Source organism: Phyllostomus discolor, chromosome 4, assembly GCF_004126475.2.
Source record: "Phyllostomus discolor isolate MPI-MPIP mPhyDis1 chromosome 4, mPhyDis1.pri.v3, whole genome shotgun sequence".
Taxonomy (NCBI): Eukaryota; Metazoa; Chordata; class Mammalia; order Chiroptera; family Phyllostomidae; genus Phyllostomus; species Phyllostomus discolor.
The window spans coordinates 124260992-124285078 of NC_040906.2; the positions used below are offsets into that span (position 1 = coordinate 124260992).

General features: G+C 41.6%; 1 protein-coding gene across 4 annotated transcripts; it reads left to right on the plus strand.

Annotated features, from left to right (window-relative positions):
- The first annotated feature begins 618 nt into the window (after positions 1 to 618).
- Positions 619 to 11023, plus strand: TMEM14A (transmembrane protein 14A). 4 transcript variants are annotated; one of them, XM_036024232.1, is made up of 5 exons: positions 619 to 758; positions 4669 to 4746; positions 7556 to 7657; positions 8258 to 8345; positions 9731 to 10027. In XM_036024232.1, the coding sequence occupies exons 2-5, from the start codon at positions 4677 to 4679 to the stop codon at positions 9738 to 9740; spliced, it is 270 nt and encodes an 89-aa protein (XP_035880125.1). In that variant the 5' UTR covers positions 619 to 758; positions 4669 to 4676; the 3' UTR covers positions 9741 to 10027. The 4 variants fall into 4 exon arrangements, with proteins under 4 accessions (XP_035880125.1, XP_028365788.1, XP_035880123.1 ...); XM_028509987.2 differs by lacking the exon at positions 9731 to 10027 and adding an exon at positions 10453 to 11023 and having other exon boundaries at positions 620 to 758; XM_036024230.1 differs by lacking the exon at positions 9731 to 10027 and adding an exon at positions 10453 to 11023 and having other exon boundaries at positions 627 to 853.
- Positions 11024 to 24087: the final 13064 nt, after the last annotated feature.

Genomic DNA, 24087 nt, shown 5'->3' on the forward strand with positions numbered 1-24087 from the left:
CAAGGTTCTTTCTGGGAATGGATTATCCAGGGATTAGACAGATTTTAAGTGCCTTCCAATTCTGGCACTCAATACATACCTTTCCCTTCCGATACTAAACTCGGCTAGGCCTGACCTTCCCTCCACATCTACATGACCCCATACAGAGTGTGTCCATGAACGGGGCTTGAGCTTTGAAACCTGTTGAACATGGGCTCTACCTTAGCAGCCCACGGAGGATGGAGCTCCCTCTACTGAAAACAGAAATAATATGCTGGAGACTGTAAAAGACCTGAGCTGTTGCAGACACAAATGACCCTGGAATGATGAATAAACTTCAGGATTAAAAATCTTTGTGGGATTCCTGCTACACCCAGACCCACACCCTGTGAATGCTTCTTAGTTCCGATCTGTCCGGCAGGAGGCAGCAGCCCCCAGCCCCCAGCCCCCAGCCCCTAGCTCAGGGCCAGAGCCAAAAGCCGGGCAGACGGAACAAGAGGCCAGATCCATCCGCTTCCCTGGAAGCCGCACCGCCAACTATCAACTGGGCCTACCCGCCTGTCTGCCTCCTCATAGCGGGGCGGGTCTAGGCGGGGCAGCTCTTCTTGACGGAGCGGCGGAGGACGCTGCGCATGCGCACTGCAGGGACGGCGCCGCCCGGAACCCACCGCAGCGGCAGTGTGCCTGGAAGGTGGGGCGCTAGCAAGCCGCACCACTTCCGGACTTCAGGTAGAACTTTGCCCGCAGCTGGCTCCTGCGAGGAGGGCTCAGGGCTGCAGGTGAGTTGTACATCTTGCAGTTGAGCACTCCCTGCCCTGAATTTTCCAGCAAAGGTGCAGAAATAAGCAGAGAACCCATCATACAGAGAACTTTGGTAGGTGTTTTCAGGAGATGAGGTCTGCTCTCCTAGGGATCGCTTCTCTCATCCTCCTTGGACTTCCCCACATTTCTTCCTTCTCACGGTCCTGAATCTTCCACCTGTCCCACCCCCACCCCCCGCCCCCTACTGTCTTTTTGGAGCTATTAAGGGGTGGGATAGTGGGGCCTGTGGATCATTGGAAAAAAAAATGCTTGTCAGGGCTTTATCTTCCTACACCACCCAGACTTCACTCAAAAATGTGTCTTTCGAGCCCCAAGGAGTGCAAAGGTGGGTAGGTAATTATTGATACTCAACGTATAAAGATGCTTTTTATATAGTAGCTTACGGAAAATGTTAGTGGGTTCCCCAAGTTTTGGAGGGCTAGGGACAAGGCAGGGCCCTGCCACCTGGTTTCGTGTACGGTGTAGTAAGTCTTTTTGCTGCATTGCATCCAAGATGCCTTCTGGCCTTTCTAAGTGCTGAGTATCTGGTTGGTGATGGAAGTCTGTGGTGTGTCCCACATCGTCCCCACCCGCATCCCTTTCGTCGTAACTCATCCTGTGACTTTTCATGTGTGCTTCTGGGTTGCTCAAATGTTCCTGCCATAGCAAAGGAGCAAGAGAGGTGATTGCTTTTTGTCTGAATTTTCTGTATGTGTCCAGAAACTTCTTGCAAGGATTGGGAATATATTTATTTTACCTCCTAAGAACAACGCTCAGTTCACTTAAGGAGAGATTAAGGCAGTGGCTGTTTCTTGACTTAGGTCAGTATAACAAGTCTTCAGATGGGAGTTATTAGGTTCACTCATCACTCATTCATTCAGCAAGTATTTACTAAGCACCTGCCTCTCCATGGCAATGAGCTTGATCCTGTGAGAAAGACAAAGATGAATTTAACCCAAGCTTTACCTTCAAGGAGCTTGACTGGCTGAAAGGAGAGATAAGCTCTTATAACTAACTCTATGTCAGGAAGAAATGGGAGGCTTGGAGAAGAAGCAGCCTTTCACACCAGGTGGTTGGCTTAAGAAGAAAATAAGGTCCCGAAATCACTGTCTGATGATGAGTGATCTCTCTCATAAGTGTCAGAACTATACAGGTGTTTTCCTTACTGCAACAGCCTCTCAGCTTATTTTCCTGCACTTCAACACATCTCCCACGTCTGCAGCCACAAAATGCTTGCGGGAATTGAATTTGATGGAAAGACTCCCTTTGTTCATTCCTCGCTGCCCTTGGGACAGAAACCAGACTCCTTCACATGGCTGCTCAGGCCCTGTCTTTCTCAGCAGCCCCGTTTTTTTTCACAGCCTCCTTGCAATTATTTCCCTTTTGAAAATGTATGCTTTTTCATGCCACTAGGCCTTTGTATACGTTCTCCCTTCTGCCTACAACATGCCCCTTTTTGCTATCTTCTCACTTAGCTTACTCATATTCTCCCTGAGGTCCCAGCTGAACCCTGCTTCCTCTAGGAATCCTTCCTTAGACCCCCAGGTCTCATTAGGTGCCCGTGCTGCTCAGGGCTCATTCACGTATCTGCCTCCTCTGCTGAGCTGTACTGTGAGTCCTGGAAGACCAGGGTCCTGTCCAGGGGCTTTTCATTGCTTCCCACTGCCTTGCACAAAGAAGATGCTCAATAAAGTGGCTAAATGTAAGTTGTAATATTATGGTTTGATTCATTGAATGCCTGAATTCATCCTTCCCCGGCTGTTTTCTCAGTGGCCTTATACACATCAAGCTTAAAAGTGGATGTAAGGGTGAATAAGAAGAACAGTCATTATTAGAGCAGCTTATATTTGTTGAGTGCTTGGTATGTGCCAAGCACTGTTGTGTTTTTCAGTTTTAATTCATTTAATTATCACAACTCTATGAGGTAGATATTTATATTATTCCTGTTTTACAGATGGAGGTACTGAATTACACAGACATTAAAGAACATGCCTAATGTTACACAGCTAATAAGTGGTGTCATCAGATGCGAAGCCAAATGTACATTGTGGAATATGATTAACTCTTTCAGAAAGACAGTAAGTAGGATTGAACAGGAGATGCTCATAGGGCTGAAGATGACAAGGCTCCAAATGGAAGCCTGGGCAGTATGCTCACAACTTTAAGCTATAGAGCTGATTAAAAGTGATTAATTCAGAATTTAAAACTCTGAAGAACATCAGTTTCACTTACATATTCACTTTTTTTCAGCCAGCAAACTCAGTTATGAGAGGTCTATTGCTAGTGGTTTGGAATGAAACGTCTCTTAAGTCTGAAATCATGATTCTGCTGTGTGACCCCAGAGGTGTTACTTGCCTTCTCTGTGCCTCAGTCTCATCTGGAAAATGGGGATAGTAATAGTAGTACTTACTTCATAGGCATTTTGGTCATAATTAAATGAGGTGATACATGTAAGGCCTTAGAATGGTGCCTAGCACATGGTAATTGCTCATAAATTATCCTCATTATTATTTGTTTTCTATCATTTAGTTAACAATGGTTTTTGAATGCAGGTCCTTCCTACACATTTAGTCCCACTGTACCACTTCTTGGGCATAGATGAGCTCCCTTATTTTAATTCTTCTTCCTACAGATGTTGAAGATTTTTCAGTGTAGTCTTGTTTTCAGTACAGTCATCTCTTCCTGTGCCTGAGACCCCTACCCCAAGGCCCTTGCTCACATTATAAGTTCTAGTTTACTCTGAAATAAGCTCAGGATCCTTTTTCCATTCTTCTGGGTCAATTCATTACCAGCTGTTACAGGAAATAAAAGATCGGGTTAACCCAAATGACTAGCAGTGAGAAAACCAAAAATGCAATGAAATCTCATACATCATTCCTTGTATGTACAAAGATAATTATTTTCCCTGTGGAGGAAATACAGCTGTTAAAAAGCTAAGTTACAAAAGTACCACAGGGTCTCTTACAGGAGCTGGTGGTAAGGATGGGGTGGGATGCAAGGACCAACAGCCAGCTAGTGGCCAGGGTCCTGTCTCCAGCCTGTAGCCAGTATGCTTTGTTCTGCAGCTCAGAGACCTGGGGCTGGACTTCAGTGGAACCTCTCACCCCTGGGTGTATGTTTCAGTTGCTGCAGTGGTGCACAATAGAGTATCATTGTCGTTCAATGAACTTGGTGCGTGGGCTTCGTCATATTCTCTAGTGATTTACCACTGAGTGAGCATCCATGCCTCTGCCACTAGGGAAGAGCCATTTCATAACAAAGCCAGTGACAAAGCGGATGTTAAAGTGAATCTGTGGTTCAGTCAGCAAATGTCCAGATCATCCCTGTCCTGTTCTTCATTGTGAGGAGGATGGAGGGACAAATATGCACACAAATATGAAAGAATTATAAGATGGGGTTTTGCAGTCAAGGAATTTAGAGGAAGCAGAGTGGTTTGCTCCAGACCAGTTGGATGGTGCAGGCTAGAGTGGTTAAGGAGGCTGGGAGGTAGTCAAAAGTGGGGTGAGGTGTGGAGGGTGGGTGGGGTTTGTAGTTGGGAGAGAGGGGGACATTCCAGGCACAAAGTGAAAAGTGAAGATTGTGGTGTTGTCTCCAGTGAGCAGAAATCTTACTTGGGGAGGTGGAAGGGAACTAAGCAGCTGACCAGATAGCAGGTCTGGAAGACAAGGAAAGGAGAATCAAAATGGGTGTCCCCTGAGCGTGCTTGAGCATGGTGAGCATGGTAGCATAGCGGTTGAGTGGTACACAGGTAAAGATCTAGCTTCCCTTTTTTAGTAGAGGAATTCATTTTTATCCTGGGTAATGTATGTCATTTTTACATGCATTTGCTCCCCCAAACTCATTTTATTTTGTAAAATTTATCCCTTCCCCCTTGCTTTACACTTGCAGCCTTGCCAATGGATCTTGTTGGTTTTGGTTACGCGGCCCTTGTGACGTTCGGAAGTATTTGGGGATATAAACGGAGAGGTAAGCCCAAACAAGTTTTTATCAGGATGACATGGTGGGGGTTGATGATTGTGCCAGGATCAGCTGAGGGTCTGTAAGTAGGACATGAAGCTAAAGATGTCCTGGAGGTAGCTGAGGACCAGAAGTGGAAGGGATTCATGGAAGGAAGAGGGTTACGCGGGGCTGGGTATAAAGAGCATTCCAGCCTGGGGGTTCTGGGTCTCCCTCCACTATAGAGTTCTAATCTCACCTGTCATTATCAATTACATAATTAATTGATTTAACTTCCTCAGGGCCACTCACTTATCAAATGAGGAAACCTTTTTGTTTACATAGTCATAGTGTCAAAAAACTGAATTATGTTGATATTATGTGCTGCAAAGAAAAATTTGTTGAATGCTTAAATATCATATCTGAAGTTATCTCTCCAGTTACCTTTCATGAAGAAAAATGAAAGGTCAGATTTTATATTTCACTTTGTTTAAGGTAGAAGCATTTGTAGTCACGATGTCTCATATTGCTCATATTTTTATGAAATTTTAAAGATGAAGTATATTTTAAAGAGTGTTATCTTTGTGGCATTGGTGGACTGAGTTCTAGGGAAAAGCGAGGTCTACACAGTTACCAGAGTTCCTTCCTTCCTTAGAGATTGCTGAGAAGTCCAAGGCCAAGAACACTTTTGCCCAGGGTGTGAGGGGCTGGCAGGTTAGGATAGGTTCTCTGCTGTGATTCCTGAGAGCCTGTAATTCACCTTAGACTTCTGTTCTTATTTTTTCTCCCAATATGTGTAGCATCGTGGAGATATATTTGACGGGGGGAAATGATGACACCAAATTAAGACCTGTAAACAACTACATAAAAGCTGATATTTCATAGTCTACATCAAAGTGGACTCAGTGTAAAATCCTGATAGGATTGTTATAAAAATTTTTTTTCATTGTCAAAGACATGTCTAAATAACCCTTACTACTGGACGGGAAAGAACATCTAGATATTTCTTCCTGACTTGAAGAGGGGTGGAAAGAAGGAAGTGTGTATGTGTGTGTAGATACATATGTGGGTGTGTATATACCTGTGTGTGTGTGTATTGCTGGTGAAAGAGAGAGGGGGAGGGAATTGCTTTACTATTCTCGCCCAAATCTCTTCAGGAACATATGAAATCCCATTAGCTGTGCCCAGCTGTACAATGTAGTTCCTTGGCTTCCTGCAAAAACCCCCCTCTAAGTGACCCGGGAAGCCCCCCAGGGTATCATACGTTCACAAAGAAGCCCACCCCTGTAGCACATCGTGAAGAGCATAGGCCACAGAATCATGCATTCCTAAATTCTGCTCTTGACACTACCACTTACTAGCTGTGATGCTCTTGTGAGTTGTTTTAACTACTGGGCCTCAGTTCCTCATTTGTAAATTAGCCACTGAAGGTCAGGGGAAGACTGACGTTACATATCTGATGATGAACAATAGCAGACTGTACTGGGGCCCCTCGTTCAGAATAGTGGGTCAGAGAAGGCATCTCTGAGGAGCCAACACTTAACATCCGAAGGTGAGCTGCAGTTGACCCAGTGAACACTGCAGGGAAGAGCAGTCCAGGCAAGGAACAGCATGTGTAGAAGCCATAAGGAATAAAAAGTTTGGCATATTCAGGGAATGTAAGGAGGCCAGAGCTCTAATAATAGAGCAAACTTGGGGTTTTCCTAAGGGCAGTGGGAAGTACTGAGGGTTTTTAATTAGGTCGGGTGATCTGTCTAGATGTATGTTTTTAAAAGATCATATTACTGTGTTTAGAGAATAGATTTGGGGGGTATGGGGGAGCAATGAGAAATTTAATGTAATTTCTAACTGTAACATTCTAAGCCTTTATATATTTGACATGGATGATATTATTAACTCAGTTTTGCAACTGATAAAACTTAGAGAGGCCAAGTTACTTAGCCAAAGACCTTCTGGCAATAAGTAAAATAATTTGATCTAGAATCTAGGGCATTTGGCTTCTCCTTCAGGATGCTGCTACTGCTGCCGTTGGTGTGCATGTGCGCACGTGTGCGTGTGTGTGTATGTGTTTCTGCACTGGTTCTTAACCCTGGTTGCAATGTGAATTCCTAGATATTTTAAAAATAAAGCTACCATGACCGTACTCCTGGAGATTCCAATCCAGCAGATTGTAAACAGAGTGAATCCCATGCAGCAAGGAGCGTGTGTGTCATGTTCAGCATCACTGACAAGTAGCCCAGTGCACAGAGGGTGCTTGGAGTTGGTCCTGGTGCCCTGGTGTCGTGGGTAGGTGGGTTGGGCTGGCTGACTGCGTCAATGCCCTGGTTCTCCCCGTTTCTCAGTGTAGCTGCCATTCCTGAGTCCTGACGTCTTGAGGCTGGAAGGTTTGTTAACTGTTCAGGGTAGAACCAGTGCTTGGTTCACATAGCACTTCTGTCTCCAACCCTACAAGCTAAAAATACCCTGCATCCTACTTTTATCATCACAACTCTACAATAAAAAGATGGAGGCAAGGAGAATAGGAAGAAAACAGAGAGGGACCTAAGAAGTCAACTCATTGCCCAAGGTCATGCCATCAATGTCAGAACCATTACTATTAGGGAGACTTTCTTATTCCCTGAAGCAATACCTAACACTGCATTGCTATGCATTCAGGGTTTCTCTGCCTTGCATCTGGGGTTCAGCATGAAGCAGTCATTTCTTACAAACTGCCAAGACTACTCTTATTATAGTTGCAGTGCCCAAGTACAAATACATTTAAATGTGCATGTGTTATACTCTAAGTAATTCCTTTCATTTTGTGATTCTCTTCTGAGCCCATACTTTTTTCCCCCCCAAGGTGGTGTTCCATCTTTGATTGCTGGTCTTTCCATTGGACTTTTGGCTGGCTATGGAGCTTACCGTGTCTCCAATGACAGACGAGATGTTAAAGTATCTTTGTGTAAGTAAGGTATTTTTCCCAGCTATGGAGAACCGAACCTGGGGGGTGGCTGATACAATGCTTCTAAATTTGATATTATTACTTATCTGTTGTTATTTAGTCTCCAGGCATCAAATTGCCCAAAGTGGAATGCTAAAAAATAAAAACTGTCAACCTTCTTCCAAATACTAAAATAGTATTATTAATTAGGTCTCAGTTTTTAAAAAGATGCTAATTATTTTCTTCACATCCAGTTACCTGAACACTTATTGAGTGTCTCCTGTGGGTTTAGGTGTACTGCCTGGTGTTCCTGAGGAAAGTTGGATTAGACAGCAGTCCTAGTCTTCCAGGAGTATTCTGTAAATAAAAATTTAAGTTAGAAGAGACTTCCTTTTAAAAGATATTTCAGGAATGGATTTTAACATGCTCATTTACTCAAACCTTTGTGATGAGCTTGTTTAAGTGTTTTCATAGAGCACTTCATCATTTGAAGAAAATAGCAACTCAATACTTTTGCATAATAGTTGTTACATTAGAAAGCTGAAATGACACCCCTTTTCCCACAAGCAAACACTGATAATGTGTTTGAAACTCCAGTTCATGCATTGGTTTGTTTTTCAGTTACAGCTTTCTTTCTGGCCACCATAATGGGTGTGAGGTTTAAGAGATCCAAGAAGATAATGCCAGCTGGGCTAGTTGCAGGCTTAAGGTAAGTAAGAGGGGAAGAGAGGGAGAGGAAGAGGGAGAGAAACAGTGATGTGAGAGAGAAAGATCAGTTGGCCGCTTCTCACACATTCCCAACCAGGGATCCAACCTGCAACCCAGGCATGTGCCCTGACCCAGAATCAAACCATTGGCCCTTCAGTTCTCAGGCCAGCACTCAATCCGCTGAGCCATACCATGCAGGACAAGAAAAACTATTTTGATTTATATTTTCTTCTGCCATCATTTTGAAGTGCTGAATTTTTGGCAAAAGTCAGTTTTAATTTAAAATATCAAGGTATTTTTTATTACAATAAGTATGACTGGGAAACCTTAAAATATCTGTACTCAGCCAGTCTTTGGTATTGATGTGCACATGGACTTTTTAAAAAATATTTTATTTATTTATTTTTAGAGGGGAAGGGAAGGAGAGAGGGAGAGGAGCATCAATGTGTGGTTGCCTCTTGCACACCCCCTGTTGGGGACCTGGCCTGCAACCCAGGCATGTGCCCTGACTGGGAATCGAACTGGCGACCCTTTGGTTCACAGGCCTGTGCTCAGTCCACTGAGTCACACCAGCCAGGGCCACATGGACATTTTTATTGTGTCCACCTAGTGTTGCTGTAGTGTGTGATCACATGTACATTTTACCTTTTTCAAAATAAAGAACTAAGTTAAACCTCATTGTTCCTCAACAGTTACCCTACTGAGGCAGTGAATGTATTCATTTAAATCTGAAACTCATTCTCTCTTAGGGAGTAGGACAGAGTGACAGTCTGATGGTTACTTTGAGTTTTTAGGGAAAAAAACACTATTTTTAAAATAGATAAATAAGGAGCCTCAAGTTTCTCTTAATTTAATTCTATCATTCTATCCATGACATTAATCATGTTACCAAGAAAAGGTTTATAGGTTACACTTTAATTCTTCCTGAAAGCTGCCTTTATATACTGAAAGCCGTAAACATGTTCATTTCCTTTGATAAACATTTTCAGCTTTTTGGAATTTATTCTGAGGAAATAATGAGATGTATCCAATGACTGATGTTTATTGCAATTTTATTCCTAATGCAAAACATGATAAACTAAAAAATTAAAAACCTAAAAAATTCACCAGTAAGGAAATGTTTCAGTAAATGTTTTGTCCACCTAATGGAATATTGAGCAGGCATTACAGGTCATGGTTTCAGAAACTATTTAGTGGCACTGGAAAACCTTAATAACATAAGAAAAGAGTTTTTTTTAAAGGATAAAAAACAACCAAATATAGTGTAATCTCAATTTTTAAAAGCGTGTATATAAAAAACCAAGTTAGGAAGGGAAATACCTCAAATGGTTCCAGTTTGTTTCTGGGTGGTGGCATAATGAGTAATTTTCTCTTTCTGCTCTATAGAATTTTCTAGTGTGGCTATGTTTATACTTGTGATTTGGGGAGGAAAAATGTGATTACAGAGACTGCTTTCCAGTTTTAGGCCTGTCTAAAAATGATAATTGTGGTGGAAAGAATCAGAAGTAGGGTTTGTGGATCAAGAAGACAAGACCCCAAAGATATCAAATGCCTTTTAAATTGCTATCTTCTGAAAAGCAACACTGTGTGTTTTAGATTAATTTCCCTATTTTAGGAAAATGACAGTCAGTATTTTCAGTTCTGATGGTATAAGGAAAACAAATGAAACATGTTTATTAAAAAGAAAAAAAAAGTCAAGTCCCCAATGAATGAAAAGTAGCTGAGGTGATAATAATAACCCCTCAGAATTGTTCCATGATTGTTTTTGCAACTTGCTTTACTTGACAAGCTTTTAAAGGTTTTGTATTTCTTTTGAAACCTTTCTCTCATAAAGCTTCATCCGAGATCTTAAGAACAGCGAGTTCTGATTTTTCTCATTCATTGAGTGAACATTTTTAACTCGTGTCTGGAAAGTATGAGTACAGGGATGATGAGATTCCACCCCCACCCCCAACCCCCACCCCCACAGCACTGGCTCCAAGCAGTGGAAGTCAGGGAGAGAGAAGCCTGGGAGCCAGCGTGTGGGCGCCCCCTGGTGAGGGGAGGCGGCCCTTTCTGTCTCACCCTTGTAAAAGGCGTCCTCCCTTTGCCTTTTTCTTTGCATCCAGCCTCATGATGATTCTGAGACTTGTCTTACTGATGCTCTGAGAATCCGGGGAACCAAAAGCTAAATTCATGTCATTCTACACTAATGGACAGAACATACTCTTGGAACTCAGAAGATAAATTTCGATATGGAATATTAAGTATCGTATTTAATATTAGAAACAAAAGAAACTGTTACTTCTAATATGAACACTAGTCTAAGGTTTGTTTTGTTTTTAACAAAACTGTTTTATAGTTGTCAGGTACTGTTTTCATTAAAGATATTTAATAAATTGTGATACATTCATTAAGTTGCTATGTTTAGTTTTATGTGTGTGGTATTTTTTAACAATTTCCAGTACCTTCTGAAGTAAGTGTAAATGAAACCACAGCATATCAGATAATGGAATGCCCTAATTGGACTTCACAGAATGCCAATATATCTATATGTCATTTCTACTATATTAGAAATTATGTTTTTCCATTTTCATTGTATTGCTGCCAATGTTATTTTTCTTTTAAAAAACTCATTTTCAAACACTCTGTACTAAAAGAATGTATTCAGTATTCAAATAAAAGATGTTCTGTGTTAAATCTGTTCTTTTTTTTTTCATTTTACTATCTTCTCTATATACTCAAATCATCTTTGACATTTAAATGCTCAATTATTAATGAAAGAGGTTGGGAAGGAGGGTTATTTAAGCCAAAACTCCTCCTCGGGAGCAGATATTCATTCTCTCTCCCTGCCCTGACACCCCTCTCTCTCTCTCTCGCTCTCTGCCACAGCAATAATTCTGAAACAAAAATGATTTTGTCTCAAATCACCACTTTATTTTTAGGCATAGTTATGACTTTTTTAAAAAGATTTTGTTTGTTTATAGAGAGAGAAAGGAAGGGAGAAAGAGAGTGAGAGAAGCATCAATGTGAGAGAGAAACACCGATTGGTTGCCTCTCGCATAAGCTGCAGCTGGGGTCCAGGCCTCCGATCCAGGCATGTGTCTTGACTGGTCATGCAGGACGGCACCCAATCCACTGGCCACACCAGTCAGAGTGGCATAGTTACGACTTTTAAGGTCCAAGGCACTTACTTCCAGGCCTTAGGCTGAATATCAAGAGACCTGAATACCAGCCCAGTTCTCCCACTGATGGTGGTATGCTCTTAGGAAGGTCATTTCTTCTCTCTGAGACTCAGCTTCTCATCCTTAAGGAGGAATTTGGACCAAATAATTGACAAGACCCATTAGAGCTTTAAAAATGTGCAGTTTTTGCCCTGTTGGCTCTGTGTCATGGTATCAGATTTCAAACCCTTCTTTATTATTGTTATTATTATTATTTTTATTTAATCTTTATTATATTTTTCCATCACCATTTAGTCCCCTTATTTTTAAAAATATATTTTATTGATTATGTGATTACAGTTGTCCCAGTTTTTCCCCCTTTGTCCCCCTCTGCCTGGTACCTGCCCTTCCCTCCAGCAGTCCCACCCCCTTTAGTTCATGTCCATGGGTTGTGCATGTAAGTTCCTTGGCTTTTCCATTTCCTATATTTTTCTTTTTTTTTTTTTAACTTTTATAGACAGGGGAAGGGAGGGAGAAAGGGAGGGAGAGAAACAGCAATGTCGGAGAGGTATGTCAATCAGCTGCCTCTCACATGTTCCCTACTGGGGACCTAGCCCACAACCCACACTTGTACCCTGACCTGGAATTGAACCAGCAACTTTTCAGCTCACAGGCTGGCACTCAATCCACTGAGCCACACCAGCAAAGGCTCCTATACTGTTCTTAACATTCCCTTGTCTATGTTATACCTACCAGTTATGCTTTTTCATCCCGGCACCTTTTCCCCTATTCTTTCCCTTCTCCCTCCTAACTGATAACCCTCCAAATGATCTCCATATGTATGATTCTATTCCTGTTCTGGTTGTTTGCTTTGTTTGTTTTTTCAGATTCAGTTGTTGATAGTTGCAAATTTGTTGCCATTTTAATGTTCATAGTTTCAATCTTTTTCTTAAATAAGCCCCTTTAACATTTCATGTAATAAGGGCTTAGTGATGATGAACTCCTTTAGTTTTACCTTGTCTGGGAAGCACTTTATCTGCCCTTCCATTCTAAATGATAGTTTTGCTGGATAGAGTAATCTAGGTTGTAGGTCCTTGCTTTTCACCACTTCGAATACTTCTTGTCAGTCTCTTCTTGCCTGCAAATTTTCTTTTGAGAAATCAGCTGTCAGTCTTATGGAAACTTCTTTGTAGGTAACTCTGCTTTTCTCTTGCAGCTTTTAAGATTCTCTCTTTATCATTAACCTTTGGCATTTTAATTATTATGTGTCTTGGTGTGATTTTTTTTCGGTCCAACTTGTTTGGGACTCTGTGCTTCCTAGACTTGTATGTCTTTTTCCTTCACCAAATTAGGGAAGTTTTCTTTCATTATTTTTTCAAATAAGTTTTCAATTTCTTGAAAACTTATTTCAATAAGTTTTCTCTTCCTCTTCTTCTGGCATCCCTATGATTCTGATGTTGGTATGTTTGGAGATGTCCCAGAGGGTCTCTATACTATCCTTATTTTTTTTTATTCTTTTTCCTTCTCGCTATTCTGGTTGAATGCTTATTTCTTCCTTATGTTCCATATCATTGATTTGAATTCTAGCTTCCTTCGCTCCACTGATGGTTCCCTGTAGATTTTTCTTTATTTCACTTAGCAGAAACGTCATTTTTTCCTTTATGTTGTTGCCATACTCAATGAATTCTTTGAGCATCCTGATTACCAGTGTTTTGAATTCTGCATCTGATAGATTGGTTATCTCCATTTAGTTTTTTTCCTGGGGTTTGTGCTCTTCTTTCATGTGGGCCATATTTCTTTGTCTCCTCAATTTGGCAGCCTCCCTGTGTTTGTTTCTATGTATTAAGTAGTGCTGCTTTGACTTCCTGTCTTAGTAGCATGGCATATTGTCGAAAAAGCACATATAAATTGTGTGGGGCAGAGCTTTCAGTAATTGCCAGGACAGGACAACCTGTTTCACCACGTTATGGCTCTGTGTAGGAGGAGGGCTCATAAAGGGAACAATGCCATTGCCTGGCTTCTGGAGGTTTGCATGGCACTCACTATGTTTCCAGTCACTTCACCCACTTCTGGTATGCAGCTGGCACCCTTCCAGCTGTTCCAGTGGTGGGTGGGTTTGCCTATGTTCTAAGTTTATGTGGGTCTTCTAAACAGAATCTCCTGAAAATCCAGCAGTTTATTCCACTGCCCTAATGATTTTTACAGCCAGAAATTATGAGGATGTATTTTCCTGGTGCTGGAACCCTGGGCTGTGCAGTCAGGCCTGGAGCTAGGATCGATCACTACGAAGGTATCCCTCCCAATTTTTACCTATTACACGTGAATGAGGGGCCAACTGTTCTGCCACTGCTGCTGCTGCTGCCTCTCTCTGCCTCTCTGCCTATCTCTGCAACTCTGTTTCTCCCACTTGTCCGGGTGAATATGGCTTCTTTAAATCCTTGGTTGTCAGACTTCCATACAGCTCAATATTCTGACAGTTGTGGGTGTTATTTGCTTTGAGATATTGTAATTCTTTCTGTGGTTACATGAGGAGAAGAAATGTGTCTACCTACGCCCCCATCTTGACCAGAAGTCAAGTCCCCTTATTTTTTTTTAATTGAGGTAACATTGGTTAATAACATGTAAGTTTAAGGTATACAACACTATCATTCGATATCTGTATGCTATAGTGTACTCACGATCAAAAGTCTGGTTTCCACCCATCACCACATGTTTGCTTCTCTTTATCCATTTCACCTCCCCCCACCTCATTCTCTTTCCCTCTGGTACCAGCAATCTGTGGTCTGTATTGATGAATACATTTTTGTTTGTCATTTATTTTTTTGTTTTATAAGTCCACATATAAGTGAAATCATACAGTTTTTGTTCTTTTCCATCTGACTTATTTCACTTAGCAAAATGCACTCAAACCCCTTCTTCAAAGGAAATGATGGGTAGAGATCCCAGCTGACAACAGCAAAGTTGGCATGATTGGATTCAGTTACCATATTTTTTGGACCATAAGATACACCTAGGTTTTAGAGGAGGAAAATAGGAAAAAATTTGAAGCAAAAAATGTGGTAAAATATTTAATAACAAATAACATAATATTTCACCAATGCAAATGTAAATCTACATTTGGACTATTAAGTTGCACCCCCCCTTTTCCTCCCAAATTTGGGGGGTGTGTCTTATAGTCTGAAAAATATGGTGCCTTTCTCAACTGACTTTCAAGGTGGTTATTAAACCTTCAGTGATAAGTAATTCAATTAAGGGAATGAAAGAAAAAAAACTAACCAAGTAGGAATCCAACACAAATTTCTTTGATAAACTTTAAGAATATGCTACCTAAAAAAAAACAACCACCCAGTAATCCTAATGGTGTCAAAGAGGTTGTTGCCACAAGCAAGTGTGGAAAAGCAGCTGTCACTGGGCCACTCCCCGCACTTGCTGGCTGTTGGAGGTAATTGAAGAGGACCTTCATGTTCACATTGCCAACAACTTGTACTCAAACCACGATTACGACACTGAAGCTAGTTGGAAGCTACGCCATATCCTGAACTTTTCCCCAAGGGTGGTGGAAGTGAGTAATGATGATGCATCAGCTTTGATGGTGTTCTCAGTAAAGACCCAGGTCAGCCCTGGCTGGTGTAGCTCAGTGGATTGAGTGTGGGCTGCAAACCAAAGTGTTGCAGGTTCAATTCCCAGCCAGGGTACATGCCTGGGTTGCAGGCCGTGACCCCCAGCAACCACACATTGATGTTTCTCTCTCTCTCTCTGTCTCCCTCCCTTCCCTCTCTAAAAATAAATAAATAAAATAAAAAAAAGAGACCCAGGTCAAGTGTGATCACGAGATAAGTCTGGGCCATGGAGGAAAGACGTTCTTAAATTTTATCCCAGTAAATGTCTTTGAGGTGTTCTCCGCCATACAGAGCCTTTCTGGTAATTAAGAATGATAATGTCAGCCCTGGCTGGTGTAGCTCAGTGGATTGAGCACGGACTGGGAACCAAAGTGTCCCAGGTTCGATTCCCAGCCAGGGTACATTCCTGGGTTGCAGGCCATAACCCCCAGCAACTGCACATTGATGTCTCTCTCTCTTTCTCTCTCTCCCTCCCTCCCTTCCCTCTCTAAAAATAAATAAAATCTTTTTTTTTTAAAAAAAAGAATGATAATGTCACTCAATGCTTTTCTCATAATTGCTTTGCTTTATTAGGCATTTGTTACATAGAAGACACTTTACCAAGTAAGCAACTTTGGAGTGCTTGCCCTGTTTATAGTGATTCCCCCTCTCTGAGAACTGCTCCATCTCTGTCACCTCCTGCACAGGGGTGATGGGCTCCTCCAGCCTCGGCTGCACTACAGAACTCTACCATCCACCTGTGACTAATTTGACCAGGTTCCTTGAGTCACTGGACTCAACTGACACCCACTTTCCAACCTAGGATTTTAGCATTGAGACTCTGAGGCTGCTCTGTGTGACCAGAACTGAAACATCTCAGAAACTGTGGGGCAACCATGTTTTGTCACAGAATGAAGAACAGAGAAAGGTAATTGGGAAAGAAAGCAAAACAAAGCCAGTGGATGGAGAGAAGTGAAGGGATTGAAAGAGTACAGTAAGTCCACACTTAATGTCAATAGTTTCTTGGAACTGATGAAAACAAGGTACAACAAAATTTATTTTACTTGAGGCTAATGAATATAAACAAGAGTTAGGTTCCTACAACATCATTATAATCAAACAATGTTAAATGAAATTATGTCATTTGAGGACCTGCTGTACCAAGAAATGTTTTTTCTGTATGTTATTTTGTTGAATTGGTAAAAGCCTGATGAATCAACTCTTCCTCCGAACAGGAAAGCATGGTGTTCGTCCTGGTATCTGCCAGCACCTGCAAGTGAGAAATGGACAGATCCCATTCCACCACCAATTGAACTGCTGTGCTGCTCTCTGCATGATTTCCCTTCCTAAGTACCTGCTCCCTAAGCTGTGTTTGGCAAAACGGGTGTGCATGCCATCTGGATGGATTCCTCTCCCCACTCAGCTACCGCTCCTGTATTGTTACACAGTCCCAGCATGCTCCAAGCCCCAAGATTATCTAAAGTATGAAAATTATATTATTTTTCAAAACAGTATTTTAATCAATGTTCTTCTCTTTTGAGAATTGAAAGAGAACCAACAACAAAAACCCTCACTCATATATAACATGTCATATCCTTAGGGGTGGGATAATATTTTCAGGCTACCAAGGATTCTGTACATTGTATCTCTACTCTATTTTCTTCTACTTATTATCTCCAAATTAATTCTGAATTCAGTGGATGGCAGAGAAACAAAGAAGAATGCTGACACTTTGGAGTTGCAAAACCTTGGATTTGAATTTAAAAAAGCCTAAAGTATATGCCATGTTTGATTATCTATTGCTGTATAATAGATTACCCCAAAATTTAACAGCTTAAAGCAATCATTTAATTGTGCTCACAATTCTGTGGTTTAGGAATTGGGAAGGGTTCAGCTGAGTGGTTCTTGGGGGGGGGGTCTTTCATAAAGATGCTGGCTGGGCAGGAGTCAGCTAAAGAATCTACCAGACTGATAGTACACGGTGGCTCCCCCACATGGCTCAGAGCATGGCTGGGCTCTTGACTAAAGTACCTACCCATGGCCTCTCTATGTCGCTTGGGTTTCTCACAGCATGGTGACTGGTTCTGAGAGGGCACGTTCTGGCATCTGGAGAGTGAATGTTCTGAGACCAAAGCAGAACCTGCAAGCCTTCCTCTGTTCTAGCTTCAAAAGTCACACCGTATTATTGTCATATTCTATAGGTTTCAAGTTAGTCACAGAGGTCAGCCCAGATCCATGGGAAGGGGAATTACAGCCCACTTCTCTCTGGGAGAAAAGCCACCATCTTTAATACAACGTATGCCAGAGATAAATGATTTAGAAAGATTGAGAAAGAGCCCAGTTACCCTCTGGAATTGAGGTAGAGGAAGCAAGTTGGAGAAATACAGAAGAGAAATTAGTATCCATGAGAGGAAACTGCTCTCTTTCCTCATATCAGCCCAGTCAATGCTAGAGAAGGCAAGCCAGGAAGTGCCAGAATCCCAGTAGGACTTGGAGTATCCACAAACCTGGGGAACATTTTCCTTACTTCTTGCAAACTCAGAGTGACTCAAAAGCATTGAGTAGAAATGTCTATGTGCTGTGCCTAGGCAGGTGGACTTGAGATAGCCTGAGAGTTCTCCACTTAAGAGCCGGGTGTTTCCAACACACAGTTACAAATTCAGAAGACCATGCGGTGCTTGTGAAGGGTGTGACAGTTTTCTGCAAGACTGTCACCAGGACGTGATAGGAATGAGGACATCCCGGCAGTCTCCCGTGTGGACAGAAGTCTGTTAAGGGACAGGATGGCCCTGTCCCTGGTGCCTGGGACTCAGATACAAACCTGGAGAAAACATGAGGAGGGGGGGTGTTTTGGGGGAGGAGACTGAAACTCTCTGTGATTTAGTTTATGCCCCTCATGGAGTGGGGCACAAATAGAAATTAAATACAGCTACAGAAATACGAAGAAATTCTTCTCTTGAGTTGGCAAACTGATTCACCCCATCTTATATAACATGAAGTTCCCTTTTCAGAGTAAGTGGCTTAGAATCAATTTTAGCAATCAGTGAACTAATAATTATCAAAATAGATCATACAGCAGATACTTTTACACAGCAGATTACACAAAAATAGAGGGAATATTATCTTGTTTTCTATTCAAAGTTCTGTTCTTCACAATAATTTCTAATGTTCTGATAGAACTCAAAGTTTTAGAATCCCAGAAAGATGGACTGGATAGGATTTATTCTGAATAGCAAGACTGGCAATCTTTTAACATTTCTTAAAAGTGAAAGTGTATTCTGAATGGCAATATTTCAAGTCAAAATGTGTTGCCTTTTTATTTTCTTGAGGTGTTTATCTCCTGAAAGACAATGAAGCTATCTTATAGGTGGGCCACCTCTGAAAAGATATATCATCATTCTGTAATAATTTGAAGAACTCACAATTTAAAGTACAGGTAAAAACTGTGGTACTGTAATTTATAGGAAACTTGACCTCAATTCAACAATTAACCAAAAAAGAACTGTGAGAATTCAAGTAAACTCAAAATGAAAATTTCAAATATGGAAAACATGTTGCCAATTTAGAAATACACTCTTGGTATTATGTGTTCATATATCTGTATTTAAAATAAGATATCCATATCTGTAGCAGATAATGGTAAATCCCTGGTCTGGCCAAGTTAAGCATATGAATTTGAGGTGGGAGAGTAACAAGAGTATTTGACAAATATAAGTGAATCAGTATGGGTTATTCATTTTAAACTGTTTACAATTTCGGCTTTCATTAAAGCTATCTTATACACTAGAAAAATTATTTAATATTTTTAATATCAGTGATTTCGTGTTAGAATATAGTAAACACATTCTAGAATAATTTCTGGATTTTAACAACTGAACTTATTTGCTTAAGAGAAAGTACTGGCCTCCTCAGGCAAATGATATCAAACAGCAATCTGAGCAAAAAGTCTTCATGGAATATCATCTTCCGTGAGCTTTTTCCAGCACTCTTTCCTTTTGTAATTACTTCCAAATCTGCCTTTTACTGAAGTCAAGGGGAAGTTTAAGAAGGTGGCCCAGTAGACCCCGAAAACACTGATGGCAATTCTCCCCACCTATTTGCAGGAAAGGAGGGATGGAAGCAATTCCTGTGCACTTACCTCATTCTAGTTAGAAGAACTTCATAGCTTTCTGCTAAGTGGTTAATTTCATAGCTTTCAAGTGTGCCTCTAAAGTTAAAATAATTTACAATCCATTGTTTAAAGTGTGTATGAATAAAAGGAATTAAATACAACAGTAACCACACATGCCTGCTCCTCCCACCCCCCCCCCCCCCCGCCCCCGATTTTTTAGTTTCAGCCAAGCGGTCTGGAGTTTTATCTCCAGCATGCTGGTACCATGCCTCCATTCTGCTTTGTCTAGTGAAACTGGGTTTTCATGATGTGGATTTGTGGATCATTTAAGATAAAGGATAAGAATTTTCCCCTTGATAGAAGTCAGTCTAGTAACCTAGCACACAGTACATTTCACGTGTCCTTGGTCACTGAATATGTATTTTCTGGTTTATGACAATCTTTACGCTCTGCTTATGACAAAGTGAGGTTGCTTTGCTCCCATAAGGATGCTGTCCTGGCACTTCTGGTCTGACCTGGGAGGGTTTGTGCTTCAGTCTCCTTGCAGGAGGCTCACTTGACACTAGGAACTGAATTATTGCTAACAGTCAAAAAAGGAGGCTTTGTACAATAATCAGGTGATAGCTAGATAAGCAAATAAGTTAATTTATTTTAACTATATTGGAAAAAATTAAGCAAAATCAATCGCCTTTAAGACATCTCAATGGCCTATTATATTTTAATCTAATATTCTTAAATTGTCAAACAATTTGAAACACAGAACTTTGCAACTAAGTGCAGTTCAGCTTGTTTTCTTCACATACGTGTCTGTGTGTGGAACTTATATGTGAGTACACAGGTACATTATTGTACTGGAAGCTTCATTTCAAACAGATTGGCATAAAGATATTAATTTCTACAACACAGTTTTAGGGCCCTGGCTGTGTTGCTCAGTTGGTTGAAGCCTCATCCCAATTGCCCTGCCACATGCCGCTTTCTCTGCTAGATGTCAGACTCTGCAAACTTTTCATAGCATTCTTGATGAGCCTGAGCTCTGGAGGAGGGGGGCTATCGTTGATAACTTGTTATTTATTTTGTGAACATTTTGACCTTTTGAGATGACGCGGGATTGGGTGGAATGAGTGTGACAGCATGTGGGCAAGAAAATCATAGAAATCACTAAACCAAGGCAAGGGAGCCCCAGGATTATATGAGCACTGGAGCTTGGTGGGGGAGGAGGGCTCTGGCAGAAATTTGCTGACAGAAAAGGAGGTTGGGCTTGGATTTACAATAAAGATGTCAAAGAAGAGAGAACTGAGAAAACACCTTTGAACCAATAGGACTAATGTGACAATTTGTTCATTGGTTTAGAAAAAGTTCCAGACTTTGGGAAGAGGAAGTAGAGTCAGAGTACAGACTACTGGATTTTGGGAAGTGACAGAAGAAGGAAGGAAACAGCAAAAACCAGCCAGGGACAAACCCCCACCCACCTCTTGGCCTCCCACAGCCTTCTGCCTCAGACTGACTCGGCATCTTCCCGCCCCATGTGCATCTCTAGCCTGCCTCCCTGTACCCACCAGGCCTCACCAGGCCTTGTAAACAGCTTGGTTCCAGGCTGTGACCCCTCTCCAAGTCAAACCAATGTAGAAAGAGCCACCATCTTAGGCTGAAATCATATTTTGACTTGTTTTGGAGTGTTTATTTTTATTTTTTAATGAAAAGTAGGTGTGTAGGGGGCTAAGGGGGTTAGGACAAGAGAGACCTTAGCCTGTTTGTCATGAGAGGGCAGCATGCTAGAGGATAGATTTCTGGGCATTATTTGTCTCCGTTAGTTTTATTGCCATAATTGGGGGTATAATTGACATATAATAAAGTGCACATAATTTGGTTGTGCAATTAGATAAGTTTTGACACAGGTATGTATGCACCCATGAAAACATCACCACAATCAATACAATGAAGATAGCATGTCTTCATGCCCTTTGGAGTCCCTTCCTCCTGCCCCTCCCCATACCACTGGTCTGCTTCTTGTCACTATAAACTAGTTTGCATTTTCTAGAATTTTGTATAAATAGAAACACACAGTAAGTGCTCTTTTTTGTCTGGTTTCTTCCACTCAGCATAATTATTTTGAGCTTCATCTATGTCATTGGATGTATCCATTCTTGGTTGTTGTGAAGTAATTATACTCGTTTCTTGTGGCCACTGTAACAATTACCATAAACTGGGTAGCTGAAACAACAGAAATGTATTCTCACATCATTCTAGAAGCCTGAAAGCAAAGTACCATCAAAACTGGTTCCTTCAGATGGCCCTGAGAGAGAGTGTGTTCCATGCCTCTGTCCAACCTCCATGGACCGCAGTGGGGGCGGGGGACAGCTGCCAGCGATTCTTGGCGTGCCTTGGCTGGTGGAGGCATCCCTCAGTCTCTACATAGAAATGGACAATGGAAGGGACACTGAAAAGAGGGACTGAGGAACTAAGAAGGAAGTAGAATGAACTGGAAGGTGTGAGGGAAAATGTGGAGATCTGCCTCAGCCTTTCAGTTATCAGTTTTTTGTCCTCACTTGGTGTTTTACTCCAACATACATTCAAGATTTAAAAGAAACATTTCTCTGTTCCAGCAAAGGGATTGCTCTGATCAGAAGACGCCCCATGTGCTCTGAAAGTTAGTCTCACGCTGATGTCGTGATGGGCCACTAGGTGGCGCACTTTCTGGAGCAATGGGACCTCTCTGTAATCAACAACTTCAATGCCTTCAGGAGCCTTTGTCACTTTAGCATACAGCCTTGGCCATTCTTAGGTGACTTCTCAGCTCCAAATGAAACTGAATGTAACCTACTAAACCTTCCTTTTCTTTTCTAGATAATGTGTACTGTCCCATTCTCCTTGCCCTTTAGGAGAGAAAAATTGTCAAGAGAGCAGTTAGTAGCTGCTCTTTCTACTTCTCACTTCCCATTTTCCCCTCAACCCCCTCTAGTCAGGCGTCTGTGCCCCACTCCACTGCACCTGACCTTATGGGGAGCAGTGGCCTCTTAATACGAAACTCTACGTGCACTCTTCGGACCTTCCTTCTTCCTTCCTTCTTGACGCCACAGTTTCCTGGCTCTCCCCCTACTTCACCGACAGACACCCCACTGCCAATTCCCTGGCTGTTGCCCATTTCGCTTCCCTTCTCCTCTCTCACTGCTCCCACACCCTAGGCGACCTCCTCAGTCTAAAACTATCATCAGAGGAGTGACTTCCAATGCTCGTTTCTGTCTGGCTCTTTTGGATTGCTTGCTCTGGGGAAGTTAGCTGATCTGTCACGGTGACACTCAAGCAGCCCTACAGAGGAGCAGACGTGACAAGGAACGGAGGCCTACTGCCAACTGCCAGAGCAGGCCTACTGCCAGAGCAGACCTGAGGCCTCTGACAGTGTCGTGGGGGTGAACCATCTTGAAAGTGGATCCCTGATCCCCAGTCAAGCTTTCAGATGAGTACAGTCCCTGCTAATGGCTTGACTGCAACCTTTTGGGAGATCCTGACCCAGAACCACCAACTAAGTTGCTTCCAGGCTCCTGACCCTCAGAAATTGTTAGATAATAAGTGTTTGTTGCCTCATGTCACTAAACTCTGGGGTAAACTCTGGGATGCAACAATAGGGAGCTGGTATACCTATGTCTATCTCTCTGACCTCACCCTTCCCCGTGCTCCCACCACATCTGCCTGCCTGCTGTGCCTGAAACACGCCAGAGGCCCTTGCCCTCATTGGTCCCTCTGGTTAAGATTCTGTTATCCTGGATTTTCCTTGCCTGGCATCTTCCTGTTGTTCAGGACTTAGTCTTCTGTGACCACTTATTCTGAGTTAACCACCTCCCTATCACCATCCCACAAAGTCTCCATCACACTGCTCTGTTTTATTTCCCTCATAGTGTTCATCACTAATCAGGATTAATTTTTTTCTTTGATTTGTTTATCTACTCTATCTGAGCTGGAAAATGCTGTTATAGGTACCATGGCAAGCCTAGAAAAATGTAGGGAACAAAACATGCTCACTAAACACTTATTGAAAAAACAATGAATAAAATCATTCTGATGTTTTTTATTGGAGTCATAACCCTTAAGAAAATTTCATCAATTCCTAAGGCCAGAGTCTAAATACTCTTTCTGCTGGGTCTGTTCAGCTGGCTTGTTGGCTTAGAATGTCGCAACTACATTAAAAAGTTTCAAAGGACAACTATGTTTAAACAAAGGTGAGCAAAGATTGTGGAAGAAAGGTAGGAGGCAAGATGGATGGAAGTCAACACAGAGTAAAGTTGTGCTGCCTCAGGGCTGCCTCAGACCAAGCAGCTGTGGTTGGCAGAATGTTTCTAAACATATTTGTTCTTCAAGAAGATTTTGGAAAATTGGGAAGTTACCATATATAATGGTGACTCAAATCTTGCTCCAATTCCCCCAGTGCAGTCAGAGAAATTAATATCTACTTTCATTTCAATTATATATATAACATCTCTCCATAAAAATGGTAGATGGTATAAAGATCAAATACCAAATGTTAATTATGTTATGACAAACATCTTTATGTTTTTATACCACAGACTACCTAGAAGCAGTATTCAAAATATTTAACATTTGGTATAGTAAATATAAATTAAGATATAAATCAGTATATATACCAAAAATTAAAAACATAGTTCCATTTATATTCCCAATTATTTTTATCTAAATTATGTATAGCATAAAAACGTATAAAGCTGTACAAACCACTCACAAATTATTGTGATCTTTTCTAGTCATTTGTGACTTTTATAAATTGTCCATGGGTCCTGGGCTCTTTGGGTTGGCAGTGGGTACCTTCCTCTGTGAAGGCCATCAGTTCTGGTTGTGGTGGCCCTTTCCTGCATATGTGACTCCCGGTGAATTCTTGGG